The 16,330-nt window shown below is 41.3% G+C and overlaps 2 protein-coding genes across 2 annotated transcripts in view; one reads left to right on the top strand and one right to left on the bottom strand.

Annotated features, from left to right (window-relative positions):
- Positions 1 to 16,330, bottom strand: part of DPT (dermatopontin) — a 43,657-nt gene that overhangs the window by 6,400 nt on the left and 20,927 nt on the right. Inside the window, exon 2 of the mRNA XM_032161061.2 lies at positions 15,689 to 15,814. Coding sequence (XP_032016952.1) covers positions 15,689 to 15,814 — 126 coding nt within the window. The remainder of the gene's footprint in view (positions 1 to 15,688; positions 15,815 to 16,330) is intronic.
- LOC116473268 (epidermal growth factor receptor substrate 15-like) lies at positions 2,175 to 4,719 on the top strand. The gene is given in 3 exon segments (XM_032161060.2): positions 2,175 to 3,804; positions 3,807 to 4,117; positions 4,120 to 4,719. Coding segments are annotated over 3 exon segments (2,157 nt in total). The 5' UTR covers positions 2,175 to 2,558.

Here is a 16,330-nt window from a genome sequence, read left to right as displayed (position 1 = left end):
GTGTGTGCCACCACACCCAGCTAGTTTTTGTATTTTTAGTAAAGACGGGGTTTCACCATGTTGGCCAGGCTGGTCTGGAACTCCTGACCTCAAGTGATCCGCCCACCTCAGCCTCCCAAAGTGCTGGGATTACATGCATGAGCCACCACGCCCAGCATGGTAAATGTCTTATAAGTAGAACTAATAGGGCCTTACTTGGATCCCACTGATTTATGATCCATGAGAATTCTAACAAGGACTGTATTAAAGTTAACCAAAGGAAAGAGAGGTTTGCTGAGAACGTGAATAATGCAAATTAGAATAAGAGGTTGCGTGGGGATGGGTGTGTGTGTGTTTTCCTTACTTCAGGGAACAAAAAATATTTTCTAAAACTTTTGAAGCATGTCTGGATACAATGTGTAAAAATTAATTACCAAGTTTTTTTTTGTTTTTGTTGTTTTGTTTTTTTTTCTTTGCTAAGGCAGAATCTATATACAGCAACACTGCATTAAGCTAAATCCAATTGCCAAAAGTATTTGGAAATTATGAGGCTAGATTTTTATTTTTTAAGTTTTTACTGACCACTCTGATCTGTCTTAAGGTACTTGGATAAATACCACGGAATAAATTGGGAAAGAAAAGCTTACCTTTAAAAAAATCAAGAAGTTTTAAGCTTCAAAGAAGGAAAATGTTATTTAATGCTTTCTTTAATTAGAATTCTGTATTGCTTCATTTTTGGTAGTGACCTGACATAAGCCCCCTGTCTAACTGGACAGTTTGTCTGAGAAGCCTCTTTGTGAGGTACTGATGTCCAGTGAATTTCTAGAATGTCCTAGAGAAGTTGAGGTGCGTGACCATTGGTACATTTTCTCCTTGATCCCAGACAGGTTTTGTTTTGTTTGACTTTTGATTGTTGTTATTTTGTCTTGTTTTTATTATAACACCATGGGATTGAGTTTAGACTGTCCTAGAGAAACCTGGGTAAAGGAGGATAGGGAAGGAAGTTGGATATCGATGGAAATCTCTTCTACTTTATGAAATAAAAATACCAATGGAGAAATGACCCAAATCACCGGTAGAAAGTGAACCTCCCAAACACCGTCCATAGGAAAAACTATTGTGTCAATGTGGTCCAGGATGCTGTATTCTGTATTTTCAAACCAGATACATGTGGCTGCATTTAGCTCTTGATGACACTGCATGCGCACGTGCACACACACACACACACACGCACAAAGTGTCCTAATAAGTGAAAGCCCCAGTAATAGCTCCTTAGAGAGAAAAAAGAATTTAAAAGCTCAGAACTAGACACTGAGACAGGGCATAGGGACTTTTCAGGAGATTAAAAGAGGCTACAAGGAAGCAGAATGATCAGGGTTTCCTAAGCTGTGACACTGGGCTTTGCGAGCGTGGGTCGCGGAAGAGTTCAGTGTGGTTGCAGCTTCCTTGTGAATTACTAGGTCACTTTAAGCAGTTTTTTGGAAAAACACACTTCATACTGAGCATTGCCATACATTCCTAGACCAGTTAAAACAATCAAACAAACCTTCAGCTTGGCAAGATGAAGAAGAGCGTAGGTCAGGAAGATGTCTTTATTGAAATGAGTCTACTTTTCAAACATTTCTGTAGGAAGCCTTATTTTCTCCTTTCCACTAAAGTAAAGGGTTTGAATAGATTTATTCAATTTTAGCTATTACTTAATTTTTAATAAAAACTACTGGTGTGCAGGAGAATGGCGTGAACCCGGGGGGCGGCGCTTGCAGTGAGCCGAGATCGCGCCACTGCACTCCAGCCTGGGCGACAAAGCAAGACTCCGTCTCAAAAAAACAAAAACAAACAAACAAAAAAAACCCTCTCTTGCATGATGGAAACACCATGGCTGTGGTGGCCCAGCTCTCTCTGACACAGTTCTGGAGGCCAGGAAGTCTAGAATCAAGGTGCTAGCAGATTCAGTGTCTGATGTGGACTGCTTTCTCCTTCCAAGATGATGCTTCTTGCTGCATCCTCATATGGTAGAAGGGTGAAAAAGGGATGAATGCTGTGCCTCACATGGCAGAAGAGAAGCAAAGGCAAAAAAAGTTATCAAGTGGGAATCCTGTATATGAAAAATACTATAGACAGGTTGATACAGGCAATACTGGAAGGATGTTGGCTTATGATGCTGCTGCTCTCCTGAAAAAATCAGGGCGTCCAGACTTGATACTTGAAAAGATTTGGGATTTAGCTGACACAGATGGCAAAGGTATCCTGAACAAACAAGAATTCTTTGTTGCTTTGTGTCTTGTGGCATGTACCCAGAATGGATTGGAAGTTTCACTAAGTAGTTTGAACCTGGCTGTTCCTCCACCAAGATTTCATGATACCAGTAATCCTGTGCTAATCAGTGGAACCTCTGCAGCTGAGCTCCTATGGGCTGTAAAACCTGAAGATAAGGCCAAATATGATGCAATATTTGATAGTTAAGCCCAGTGAATGGATTTCTATCTGGTGATAAAGTGAAACCAGTGTTGCTCAACTCTAAGTTACCTGTGGATATCCTTGGAAGAGTTTGGGAGTTGAGTGATATTGACCATGATGGAATGCTTGACAGAGATGAGTTTGCAGTTGCCATGTTTTTGGTATACTGTGCACTGGAGAAAGAACCTGTGCCAACGTCCTTGCCTCCATCCTTGGTGCCACCATCTAAGAGAAAAACGTGGGTTGTATCCCCTGCAGAAAAAGCTAAATATGATGAAATCTTCCTGAAAACTGATAAAGATATGGACGGATTTATGTCTGGATTGGAGGTCCGTGAAATATTCTTGAAAACAGGTTTACCGTCTACCTTACTAGCCCACGTATGGTCATTATGCTACACAAAGGACGGTGGGAAGCTTTCAAAGGAACAGTTTGTCTTGGCTTTTCACTTAATCAGTCAGAAGTTAATCAAGGGCATTGATCCTCCTCACGTTCTTACTCCTGAAATGATTCCACCATCAGACAGGTCCAGTTTACAAAAGAACATCATAGGATCAAGTCCTGCTGCAGATTTCTCTGCTATTAAGGAACTAGATACTCTTAACAATGAAATAGTTGACCTAAAGAGGGAAAAGAATAATGTGGAACAGGACCTTAAGGAGAAGGAAGATAACATTAAACAGAGGACAAATGAGGTTCAGGATCTTCAAGATGAAGTTCAAAGGGAGAATACTAATCTGCAAAAACTATAGGCCCAGAAACAGCAGGTAAAGGAACTCTTTGATGAACTGGATGAGCAGAAAGCCCAACTGGAGGAGCAACTCAAGAAAGTCAGAAAGAAATGTGCTGAGGAGGCCCAACTGATCTCTTCTCTGAAAGCTGAATTAACCAGTCAGGAATCACAGATCTCCACTTATGAAGAAGAATTGGCAAAAGCTAGAGAAGAGCTGAGCCATCTACAGCAAGAAACAACAGAATTGGAGGAGAGTGTAGAGTCAGGGAAGGCTCAGTTGGAACCTCTTCAGCAGCACCTACAAGATTCACAACAGGAAATTAGTTCAATGCAAATGAAACTGATGGAAATGAAAAATTTGGAAAATCATAATAATCAGTTAAATTGGTGCAGTAGCCCACACAGCATTCTTGTAAATGGAGCTACAGATTATTGCAGCCTCAGCACCAGCAGCAGTGAAACAGCCAACCTTAATGAACATGCTGAAGGCCAGAGCAACCTAGAGTCTGAGCCCATACACCAGGAATCTCCAGCAAGAAGTGGTCCTGAACTACTGCCTTCTGGTGTGACTGATGAAAATGAGGTGATTACAGCTGTTACTGAAAAAGTTTGTTCAGAACTCGACAATAATAGACATTCAAAGAGGAAGATCCATTTAATGTAGACTCAAGTTTGCTGACAGGTCCAGTTGCAGATACAAACTTGGATTTTTTCCAGTCTGATCCTTTCGTTGGCAGTGATCCTTTCAAGGATGATCGTTTTGGAAAAATCGATCCATTTTGTGGTGATCTTTTCAAAGGTTCAGATCCATTTGCATCAGACTGTTTCTTCAGGCCATCTACTGATCCTTTTGCCACTTCAAGCACTGACCCTTTCAGTGCAGCCAACAATAGCGGTATTACATCGGTAGAAACGTTGAAGCACAACGATCCTTTTGCTCCTGGTAGAACAGAACAGTTGTTGCAGCAAGCGATTGAGCCACAGACCCCTTTGCTTCTGTTTTTGGGAATGAATCATTTGGAGATGGATTTACCGACTTCAGCACATTGTCAAAGGTCAACAATGAAGATCCTTTTAGTTCAGCCACATCGAGCTCTGTCAGCAACGTAGTGATTACAAAAAATGTATTTGAGGAAACATCGGTCAAAAGTGAAGATGAACCTCCAGCACTGCCACCAAAGATCGGAACTCCAACAAGACCCGGCCCTCCACCACCTGGGAAAAAATCCATCAACAAATTGGATTCTCCTGATCCCTTTAAACTGAATGATCCATTTCAGCCTTTCCCAGGCAACGATAGCCCCAAAGAAAAAGATCCTGAAATGTTTTGTGATCCATTCACTTCTGCTACTACCACTACCAATAAAGAGCCTGATCCAAGCAATTTTGCCAACTTCAGTGCTTATCCCTCTGAAGAAGATATGATCGAATGGGCCAAGAGGGAAAGTGAGAGAGAGGAAGAGCAGAGGCTTGCCCAACTAAATCAGCAAGAACAAGAAGACTTAGAACTGGCTATTGCACTCAGCAAATCTGAGATATCAGAAGCATGAAGAAATCTCTTGTTCTTTGGCAACAATATAGTAGTCTTCTTCCTGAATACTGAAACTATTTACAATGTGTGTTAAAACTACTTGTGAACATGGGAATACAAAAGGTTTGAGATTCCTGTAAATGTGACAAAATTTTAGGATTTTTTTTTCTTCATTACAGATTCCTCTTTTTTCTTTTTTTCTTATAAAAGCTGTAACCCAGTCAGACAAATTCACCTTCACTTAGGCCCCTGTTCTGGTGTACATTTACTGTGAGCTTTTGCCTGCCTCTGCTATTTTACTTGTAAAGCTAGAGCACCCAAGCTTCTGCCTTCTGGAATATAGAGAAATAGTTTCACCCTGCACTACCCTGTTCTGTAGTTATTCTGATGATAGCCAGTGAGGTTCTTAAAGTTTGCGGTATTCTCCCCTGATCAGAATGGTTGAGTGAGGATAAGGGAAAGAATATCTTATTTCTTTTATGATTGGTGCAAATTGGCTAAAGTGCATTTTTAAATTTCCTCTACTTAAGTTGTTTTTTAGAGACAAGGAAAAATATTTTGCACAGATTTACTCCACTATGGAAAAGGGACGCTTTAGGTTGAACCATTATAGTCTCAGATTCGATCTTTTCCTAACTCAAAATATTAAAGCCTCATGTGTGAAATAAATTTTTAAAAAGATTTATCTGGATTTAGAGAATTTTAGATCAACAGATACCCCTCAGTGTGTTTGCTAATTAATAAAAATCAGTTTCTTACAAATAAAGTTTTGTACTTTTGCAGAAGAAACTTCAGCAAGCTAGAACTGGAAGGTACTTTAATTTTTCATATATATTTGTTTTTTTTTAAAATGAAGGCTCATTTACTTGAAATGTAAAAACTTTCACTGAATACAAATAGAAAAACTGATGTGTTTTATATCACATTGCTTTTTGTCCATCTTTGTGGTTTAGTTTATTTACTCACTTCATGTTTTTCACCTATAAAATTGTCAAGCTAGCAAAAAAACTCTTGTTTTTTTAACAGGGAGAGAAGAGACCTGCCAGATTATCAAACCTCTTCATGTTAAAAGACCATCGCCTGTAAAACTGACCTAGTGGACAAGCTGAATTTGAAATAGACTGTGAAGTAAGCTGTAACTTGTCATTTTAATTTTGTTTAACATGATTACTTAATTAGATGATGTATTGAATACCAAGATAAAGAAAAATGCACCTAAAATCTAATTAGAATTCTCTGGGTCACCAAGTCAAGGTGGTATTGATCTGTGTTAATCTGAGTAACATTGCCTAGCCTATAAATAAATTCCAAAATATCCAATTCATTTCTTCTTGAAAAAAAAAAAAAACTACTGGTGTGTGTGTGTGTGTGTGTGTGCATGTGCACTTTCAGATGAATGACTCTCGTGGTAGTTTCTCACTTCACAACACTTTTTCTGCTGTCAAGATGAAAGACAGAGAGTTGTTCCAAAGCTAAGTAAAAACTTGGTAACATAAAGCCACTTGTACAACTCTTGTGTCAGCTGAAGCTGATGGGAAAAAATTAAATAATATCTTAGTTACGAGCTGAGGGAAATCAGTTCCAACTGAAGAAAATTTTAAGACTGATATAGGATTTTTCTCATCTAAGATTCTTGAAGCTCTAAAATTATCAACAGATCCAACTGGACTCAATGAACGTTTGCTATGATACAATATCACAGACTGAGCTGCTGCTGATAGATGTCTCGGCTCCTTTGCCACAAGAACAGACATATTGCAGAACTGAGTCCAGATATATGCTCTCACATCCATTTTAGAAAGGGAAATAGAGATACAATCTAGTTATATACAGTGGCCAATTTTATTCATTGTCAGAGGTTTGGTTGAGAACTGATTAGGTTTTTAATAGATAAAGTAAAGATTTTCAATGTATTCCCTGATATAAAGTGACTCAGCATGAGGTTTTGTGAAAACCCACCTCTACGAGACCTTATTCAGAGCTAGACACTTTTCGTCTATGAAAGCCAAACTTCATAGCACTGAGATGTGTTTGTTGCAGCCGTTTCACTTGGGGGAGTTAGGACAACTGGATTACTCGGTGTCACCTGGAAGCTCCTCTTTTAGGACTTTCCCTCCTATTGATGTGCACATGAACAGATGCAGTTTCATCTCATGGTCAGGAACCATCATATCCCCAACCTTGGCTGACTTTGTGGGGACACCAGAAAAGCACACACCACAGACTCCCTACCATAAAAACTGGAAAAAATCCCCAGCATTTACATATGAACAGATCAGAATGGGTACCTGAGGAAGCCATACTTCAGCTTTTTAAAAAATAAGAATAAAATTAGAATGTCTTCCAAATGATCTTTTATAGCTCAGCTCATGCTCAAACAACATTTTAGAGAAGCTTCTGTTGGTCATTCAATATTGAATTCTGTTTTTCTTCTATTTCTCCACCACTCAATTAGCACCTTACTTTAAATATCCCATTCTAATGTCCTGTAACATGTCAGCTGATGCAGTTTGGCTGTGTCTCACCCAAATCTCATTTTGAATTCTCAGATGTTGTGAGAGGGACCCAGTGGGAGGTAATTGAATCTTGGGGCAGGTCTTTCCTGTGTTGTTCTCATACTAGTGAATAAGTTGCATGAGAGCTGATGGCTTTAAAAATGAGAGTTTCCCTGCACAAGCTCTCTTTCTGCCTGCTGCCATCCACATGAGATGTGGCTTGCTCCTCCTTGCCTTCCACCATGATTGTGAGGCTTCCTCAGCCACGTGGAACTGTGAGTTCTCCATTAAACCTCTTTCTTTTGTAAATTGCCCAGTCTCAGATATGTCTTTATCAGCAGCATGAAAATGGACTAATATATCAGCACTATATATTTAGCAAGATAATAGAATACTGTATAACATCATGATGGCCAATATAGTGAGCTCTTTGAGGGATCACTGGTGCATGGAATCAAATATGCTTTTATGATCTGGTTCAGAGGTGGGTTTGGAGGAGAAACTCAACATTTCTGGATTTGATGTGTTGAGGTTGGCTTGCATTTTATATATTCAGCTATAAAGATGTCCCTTTCTGACAGTCAAATCATTGAGAAGTTTGTTAAATAAAGCCAGTCTGTTCATGATCAATCCTCTTGCATAATGCTTTTCCAGGTAAGCTATAAGGAATGAACATATTTCAGATTAGTTTAGTTTGTCTTTATTAGGAGCTACATCAGACCCTCTTTGAATTAGTTTTGCAAAGACAGAAAAAATAAACCCCAAATGGAGTTATGTGTAAAGGAAAACAGCCACAGAGAACAATCTCCCGGCTTCTTTCCACAAGAACTGGGGAGTGGCCAAGTGGGACCTCTGGTAGTCACCCAAGTGCCCTTCTCCGCACAGAAAATCTGAACCCTGGGGCTCTGGGGTGTGAGAAATAAAAACAAATGTCCATGTCTGACCTTTTATGGCATTTTGGGACTTTATATTTCAAACATTTCAGACATGTATCACAACACGAGGGAATAACAGTTCCAGGGATATCTGTAGCTTAAATGAGTAGAGGAAAGTCCCTGAACACTTTCCAAATTGCTGTCTTGGAACTGAGTTTCTAACTCACTGTCCAAGCCCAGGGCTAGTCAGTAAGCACATTCACTTTGACTCGTGTTGATTTTCATTAGCCACATTTTGTGGTGGTCACCCTGGGTCTGCATGTCAGTGGGGGCTACTTCACCTTCAACAGCTCCCCTCCAATTAAAATAGCTTTATTCTCTGTTTTCTACCAGATGCCTACTGTGCTATTATGTAATGTTTCACCTGTAGAAGTCTTATTCCTCATCTAGAGACAGCTCAGTACTATGCAAAGAGCATGGGATTTGGAGGCAGATAGACTGTTTGAGTCAAGTTTGGAACTTTGAAGGGAGCCACAACTTCTATAGCTCAGTTCCTTCATGTGTATGATAGTATCACAATTTTTGTGTGTGAAGATTAAATGCAGTAACACATGAACACATGGTAGGTGTCAATAAATAAATATTATTATTATCATCATTATCATTAGTAGGGTCTCACCCAAAGCCTATGAATTGTTATTATTTCATATCCATTCACATTCACTGACTGCTTAAGTGAATTAATAAATAGAAGTAAGAATGATTGCCTCTAGAATCTATTATAGTAGAGGGAAGCAGAGTAGATAGAATAAAGCATCAGATTTGGTTTGTAACTGAGAGGTTTACTTTGTTCTAAGTAGCTGGCCTTGGGTTAGCCAATACTTAGCCAGACACATCTATGATATTTCTGCTTTTGAAGTTTGAACATAAGGAGAGAGGTATCACCTATAATGCAGGCACCAAATACAGTCGATATGGTTTGGCTCTGTGTCGCCAACCAAATCTCATCTTGAATTGTGGTTTCCATAATCCCCACATATCATGGAAGGGACCCAGTGGGAAGTAATTTAATCAAGAGGACGGTCACTCTCATGCTGTTCTCATGATCATGAGTGAGTTCTCACGAGATCTGATGGTTTTATAAGGGGCTTTCCCCCCTTTTGCTTGGCATTTTTCCCTGCCTTCATGTGAAGGACATGTTTGCTTCCCCTTCTGCCATGATTGTAAGTTTCCTGAGGCCTCCCCAGCCCTGTGGAACTATGAGTCAATTAAACCATTTTCCTTTGTAAATTACCCAGTCTCGGGTATGTCTTTATTAGCAGTGTGAGAACGGACTAATGAAACAGTCATCAGTGCCATCCGCAGGGGATTCATTCCAGGACCCCCATGGATACCAAAATCTGCAGAAACTCAAGTCCTTGATCTAAAATGGTGTAGCATTTGCACATAACCTAAGAATATCCTCCTGTTTACTTTGAATCACCTCTAGATTACTTATAATACCTAAGATAATGCAAACGCTATGTGAGTAGTTATTATACTATATGGTTTTGTATTTGTATCACTTTTTATTGTTGTATTGTTATTTTTATTTTTATTGTTTTTTTCTGAATATTTTTGATTCAAAGTTGGTTGAATTCTTGGATAGGGAACCCCAGATATGGAGTGCCAATTGTACATGTCTACATTTTAAATATGGCACAGTAATTATGAATACCATTCCAGCAGATGAAAGGGATGATCGATTTTGCTCAAGTTCAGAGAGGCTGCTGTCTGCACAATGAGTGCTATGTACATCATGCAATGGAAGGCAATGGTTTTAGCAGGGCACAGAGCATCTAAACCCAATATAAGTTCCTTTAAATTGTGACATCTACTCCAATTTCCTCAAAACTTAAGTATGTCCATCTCTATAGTAATAGCTTCCAGCTTGCACAGAGGACCAGTATGGAAGCTGCTCTTCTTTTTTATTTTTTTATTTTACTTTAAGTCCTAGGGTACATGTGCACAATGTGCAGGTTTGTTACATATGTACACATGTGCCATGTTGGTGTTCTGCACCTGTTAAATAACATTAGGAGATACACCTAATGGAAGCTGCTCTTCTTACCAGGCCTCTGGGAGCTGAATTGCAGGAGGCTGTCTGGGCACAGGTGGCATATGATAGGCACAGCAATGCAGGGCCCTGTGAGATTGTTCCTGTCCCTAAAACAGCATTACAGGAGTGAACATGCAAACGCTCCCTATCTTGTATTAACATCTGAACAAAGAGGCTAGGAATTAAACATTAGCTTTGACTGGGTGCTTTGGGGTGGGAGAGATAAGAATGTTCTAATCAACTGATGTTGTTAACTAGAACTATACAGGAATTTTAAAAAAGCACTCTCTGGCTTATGACTTGCACACAGAGAGCGGGGAAGTAGGCAGTGGAGAATGCAAAGTCTGAGAGACAGAATATCAGGGTTGAACAGAAAAGTAAAGGTCATCTAAATGGATGCATTATTTTATGGTCAAAAGATATTATCCAATGAACCTAATGAAAGGCCATGGGTCTGGAGAAGAGCCATTTAGAAAAGAAAATAATTCACAACCATCAGATCCTGGGACACAGAGTCTCTGCCTGGACAGTAGACAGTCTGGTGTGCAGCCTGCAGCTGCTGAGCTGTTTGCAGAAGAGAGGTTATGACAAACAATGTCTAAAGGGTTGTGGCAACTTCAGTGACATGTGTTTGTGGTTTGCAGACCACTAGACTAAGAATTAGAAATTTCATATCTAAATAAATATCTATAAAATTCACATATTCATCCAATCCAGTGGAGACCACTTCCTAATGGCATGTCCACATCTGTCAGGAATTTGCTTTCTTGCCAGAGTCCAGTGAGGCTGTAATATCCAACGAGAAACTGCACAAGCTGAAATGAGAGCAGCACCTTGGTTCCCACCAAACAAATAAATCCCACACTCATTTGGGAGTTGGTTGGATGATTTGTTTTTTCCAGCCTAGAGTGATGATATTTCTGAATCCCTAAGTGCTTACAAACGCAGGCGCTAGATGCTCACTTTGCTAGTTCATACAGTGTCAGGCTGCGTGCTGAAGAATGCCTTTCAAAGAGGGAAGGGGAAAAATGTCGTCCCCACCCACATGGGTCCAGTTCCCTGGGAGGTAATTCAAGCTAATTAAAGTCATGTAAGGGAAGGTTTCAGATAAGAGGGTTATCAGCATTTCACTGTGGGAAGGTGCAGGAAAAAGAGTTCTCACTTCACTCTGTAAGGCTGTTAAAAGGATCAAATAAAATAATGTACATGAAAGAAGTCTTTGTCAACTATAAAACATCATCACATCAATGTCGGGTTTCACCATTGTTACTGTTCCTAGGGGCTTGCAACATTCAGTTATTCATTTGACACATTTATTAAGGTTCTATTTTGCGCTGGGTAATATCCTGGAGATGTTGAAAAAATAAGACCTAATTTATGCCCTGGAGGCATTTAGAAAGACATATAATATAACATCATGACTCAGGCAATTTAAAGATGCCACTAAAATGTCTAGACACACCAGCGGGATAGTGAGTCATACACTGTGTACCATGGTGCATACTTGAATCTTGTTCTGCTGCTTCTCCAGTGCTTTCTTTGAAAAAATACCATTTTATTTGGCGACCGTGATAGCTCTCAGCTCTAACACCATGCCTTCAGAAATAGAACCAGCCAGGTGGAACGACACCTTAGTGGGACTTGTTTCAAAGTTGACTTGTCAGGCCTTTTGGAGTAATCCTCTGTACTTTCTCCCACCTTTTGGCTCTACAGACCAACAGCCACATGTCTGGATGGTAGGATAGGGTAAGGAAGGGTGAAGGGCGTGGGGGTTGGTGTGGGTGGGGAGTGGCGAAGTCATTGCAGATCAAGGCTTTGGGTAAACCTTGTCAGCAGAGACATGGATATCTCTGGCAACTCAAAATTGCTCATCTTTATCTATCAATCTTTAACGTTGAGACTTTGTTCCGACATATATGTCTATATGATCATTACATTTTTAGCATCTTAGCTGGTGAATTGCATCTAAGGGAGCTTGAGAAGTCATTTCTAAAGTACGTGAGAGGAACGATACCTAGTATTTCTGGGGAAGCAGAAGTATCCTGGAACCAGTCTCCAGGTGACCACTGGAAATCTGGGGCATCATTAAAACAACGGTGGAACTGGAAACACAAAGACCTGTCTTTTTCAGGTCTCAGCATTCAAATAAACAGATAGGAAAAGCTTCAAGAAGCAATGTTCAGAGTGTTAACACAGATCCCAGAGATCCATGGAATATGGGAATTCCAGGAAGACTTAGATGCTTACCCCTTTCTCTCACACATACTTTCATCCACCCCTTATTTCTGCTGTTTGACAACTTTTCTTTCTTTTTTTTCTTATTTTTGAGTCAGAGTCTAGCTCTGTCACCCAGGCTAGAGTGCAGTGGCGCGATCTCGGCTCACTGTGAGCTCCGCCTCCTGGGTTCACGCCATTCTCCTGCCTCAGCCTCCCGAGTAGCTGGGACTACAGGTGCCTGCCACCACGCCCAGCTAATTTTTTTTTTTTTTTTTGTATTTTTAGTAGAAAACGGCATTTCATCGTGTCAGCCAGGATGGTCTCGATCTCCTGACCTTGTGATCTGCCCACCTCGGCGTCCCAAAGTGCTGGGATTACAAGTGTGAGCCACCACGCCCGGCCTTGACAACTTTTCTAAAACCAGTGAGTCTTAGTTCCTCGCCTGCCTGATCACCCAAAGCCTTGAGGCCCAAGCCCACTCCCTGTTGTTGTTCTGTTTGGGCAGGGGTCAGCCAGCCATGATGGCATGGCCACAAACACAGCAGGCTCTCCCACTCATCTCTGCAGAGACCTCGGGCCTTGCTGTGATGAGGAATGTTGCTGCCTCAGCTTACTCCTCTCTGCCTGGGGAAGAATGAGTTAGTAAATCCAACAACAGACTGTCCAACTGGTCACATGTCTTGTTCCTCTGCATAACCAACCCTGCTCTCAAGTTCTGCTTCCTGCAATGACCTGACACCTGCCAGGTTGTTCCTGGGCAGAGTTTGCCTTTGAATGTCCTGTTAGTTGGTGAGGAGGCTGGGTCTCTCCTGCATCTGGGAGGGTGAAGGGGACTCTGCTTCAAGACAGGTCAGCTCTGTGTGATCATAGACAGTGGCAAGGCCAGAAATATATTACCTTATTTAATGCTCATAACAAAAAGTAGGCTGAAGTCATTCGTTCATCCAAACAAACGCTATGTGCCTGGCATTATTTATAGGGCTTGGCATATGCCAGCACAAAGATCTCTGCTTGTGTAGAGCTTATATTCTAGGCAGAAGTGGACGGATGGGGGAGAGTACAAAAAATTTTATGTAAGAAAACTATATTTTCTGGGCCACTTCACATTATATACACTCTCCACAATTGTTAATGTGGGTATTTGTTCAACAGTTGTTAAGAAGTCACTATGTTCCAAGCACTATACTGGGCATTGAAAATACAAAGATCAGTGAGTGGCCCCATATCCTCCACACACTGGCAGTCCAGGTAGAGAGGAGCAACTGTGCACAGGTGGTAAAATGCAGAAAGTGCTGTGACAGAGGCATCTACAAAGGGCAGAGAGACACAGCCACTGACATCCAGGCCTCCAGCTGCCCCTAGGCTGTCCATGTTCCCCTTCCTCCCCTCTGCAGCCCGTGCAGGGCTGCCTCCTCACCTCCTCACTCTTTCCCCTGCTCCTGAACCCACTCTTCTTAGCCACCCAGCATACCCCAGCCCTGATGTGTTCCTTTGGAGTCTGATTCAGGGAAAGTTATACTAATGTAGTAAGTAAATTCGCTGACTATTAGGTTTTGCTTGCTCTTTCAGGTAATTTACATACATTTTAACTAGCTTTTAATGCCTTGCAACAAAGGGAGGCTGGTTTCCTTGTGGGAAGTGCCATTCTCCTAATAGACCAGGAATGAGAGATCTGTGGAGGCCAAGCTCCTACCTACTCTCCCCTTTCATTGGGGCGCACTCGTCTTTGGAACCTCCTTCATCCTCTCAAAACAATTCTGGCATCTGGATCATCTTTTGCAAAAGTGCCTTCGGAGTTAAGACATTTTTAGGGTTCAGCACAACCTGAAAGATCTTCTAATCCTTGAAATTTCAACTTATGAGCCAGGGGTTCTTGGCAGTGTGTTCATGAATGGCCTTCAGGTAGTTTAAGGACTCCCGGAATTCTCTGCAAACTTTTGTATTAACATGCTAAGTGCATTTCCCCCACTGAAGACAAGATCTATAGTTTTCATCAGAGTCTTAAACATCTTGGAGACTCAAAAAAGGTGGTCATCATTTTAGGTGATGTGCTTGAGCCTGCAGAGTTATGAGAGGGAGGGGAGAAGGGGAAAGGGGAAAGAGGGGAGGGAAGCGAGGAGAGGCCAGCACAGAGACTGAAACTCAAGTTTCTTTTTGCCCAAACTAGTGATCCTTCTACCTCCTCCACTGCAAGAGATCTTTAGGTCTTTGGTTCAGGACCTATCCCAGTTGCATCATAATCCTTTGCCAGGCCTGTTCACCCGCTGTGGAGGAGTAAAAACTGCTTTATGGAAGCAGTTTTGAAGAACTAGAGGAGGTTTCTGCTCCATCATACAGGGACAGGTGACTTTGAGCTCTGAATTTACTATCGGTCCTTACTTTAAAAAGAAAAACGTTAAGCTTTTGGGGCTTTGTATCCCTAGAGATGCTGTGTGCCACTGGGCATCTGTGGAGTAAGCTGTCTGATTGCAAAGAATAAGCATGACCTGTGAAGCTGTCCTTGCACGCATCAAACTGTAGAGAGATCAATCACTTGAGGGAGCCAACCTTCACATGGTGACGCTTGTGGATCCCCTTGCCCAAGGCAGAAATGCCTGGCTTGTTTTCAGATAAAAAAAACCTGGGCCAGTTGTGTTATCAACACCCAGTGTAAGGCATCAGGGCAAATGACAATATACACATTCTCCTAGTCAGTCAGAAGGCTAGGTCAGGAGATATTCGGCATCAGCCCAGGGATAGGGAAAGAAACAAAATATCAGAGGCTGGAATTCCAAATGGATCCAGAAAACAGCACAATCTTTTTTTTTAATTTTTAATTTTTAATTTTTTCTGTCTATAACTATGTACTAGACTCTGACCCTTGAAAGGATTGGTTTCTCCCAGAGAGAGACTGCAGGAAACTAGGTTCCCAAATAGTCCCTGCAGCCTTGGATGTGATGAGAAGTCACCAGAAGTTGGGGAGAAGGAGAACAGCACTGGGATGGGAGTCAGTAGGCCTAAGCTTAAGACTTGGCATTCCCACGGAGTAGGTGGGTGACTTTGGCCCAGTCACTGCCGGCTGTATGGTTCTGTTTCCTTTTCTGCCAAAAGAAGGATGTGGGGGGTTGGATAACCTGAAAGATCCCTCTTGGCAGGAACATCCTCCTAAGTCATTCATTCATTCTTGTCTATATGCCAGCGCTGCCTTCCAGGCTTGTGTGTGACCCTCAAGTTTACCTGAAGCTAGAAACAGGGGCCAGAGCACTTCCTAGGTGCCTCTCCTACCCTAGCAGTCATGAGGGTTTGGTCGGCTGCCAGACTCACCAGCAGGAATATGGGCACCTCTTGCTGTAGCGACAACAGTAAAACTGCCACTCCCGATCCAGCACTGACTCGAAGTAGCGGCTCTGGAATCCTGCCACCAGCCCATTGTTGGAGCACGTCTGGTACCTAAAGAGAAGACAACCCCAGGAACCTAAGAACAGTGACACATACACAGATCCCTCCCCAACACCCCACTGCCACAGTTACACACTCTTTCTCTGACCTAGATTCGTAACAATTTATTCCATTTTATGCAAATAGTAGTCTTTATTATATTTGTAGAAATAATATAGCCCCTCCATTAAAATTTAAGTGACTCAGAATTTTCTAACTGAACAAAATTTAGGGAACACTGCCCCGTCATACCTCTTTCAATATATATTGTTAGATGGAAGCCTGCATAAATGGGTGGATCTAGAATTTTACATTTAGAATTTTACAAATTTGAGATTGTATTATTCATGCCATTTAAAATAAAAGATATTATAATTCATTTCACTGGAATTTAAAATAAAAAGAAGACAAAGAGAAGCACAACGTATTGATGAATTTCAAATAAACATTTCTTCTGCCTAAGAGTAGAGCCCTGGAAATTGAGCACAAGGATGATCATTCATTCTGCCCCTATGCAGCATGCAAAGC

The sequence above is a fragment of the Hylobates moloch genome, unplaced genomic scaffold, assembly GCF_009828535.3.
Source record: "Hylobates moloch isolate HMO894 unplaced genomic scaffold, HMol_V3 SCAFFOLD_8, whole genome shotgun sequence".
Lineage (NCBI taxonomy): Eukaryota > Metazoa > Chordata > Mammalia > Primates > Hylobatidae > Hylobates > Hylobates moloch.
The sequence above is the reverse complement of the archived record's forward strand: the minus strand, read 5'-3'. Positions and strand labels throughout refer to the sequence as shown.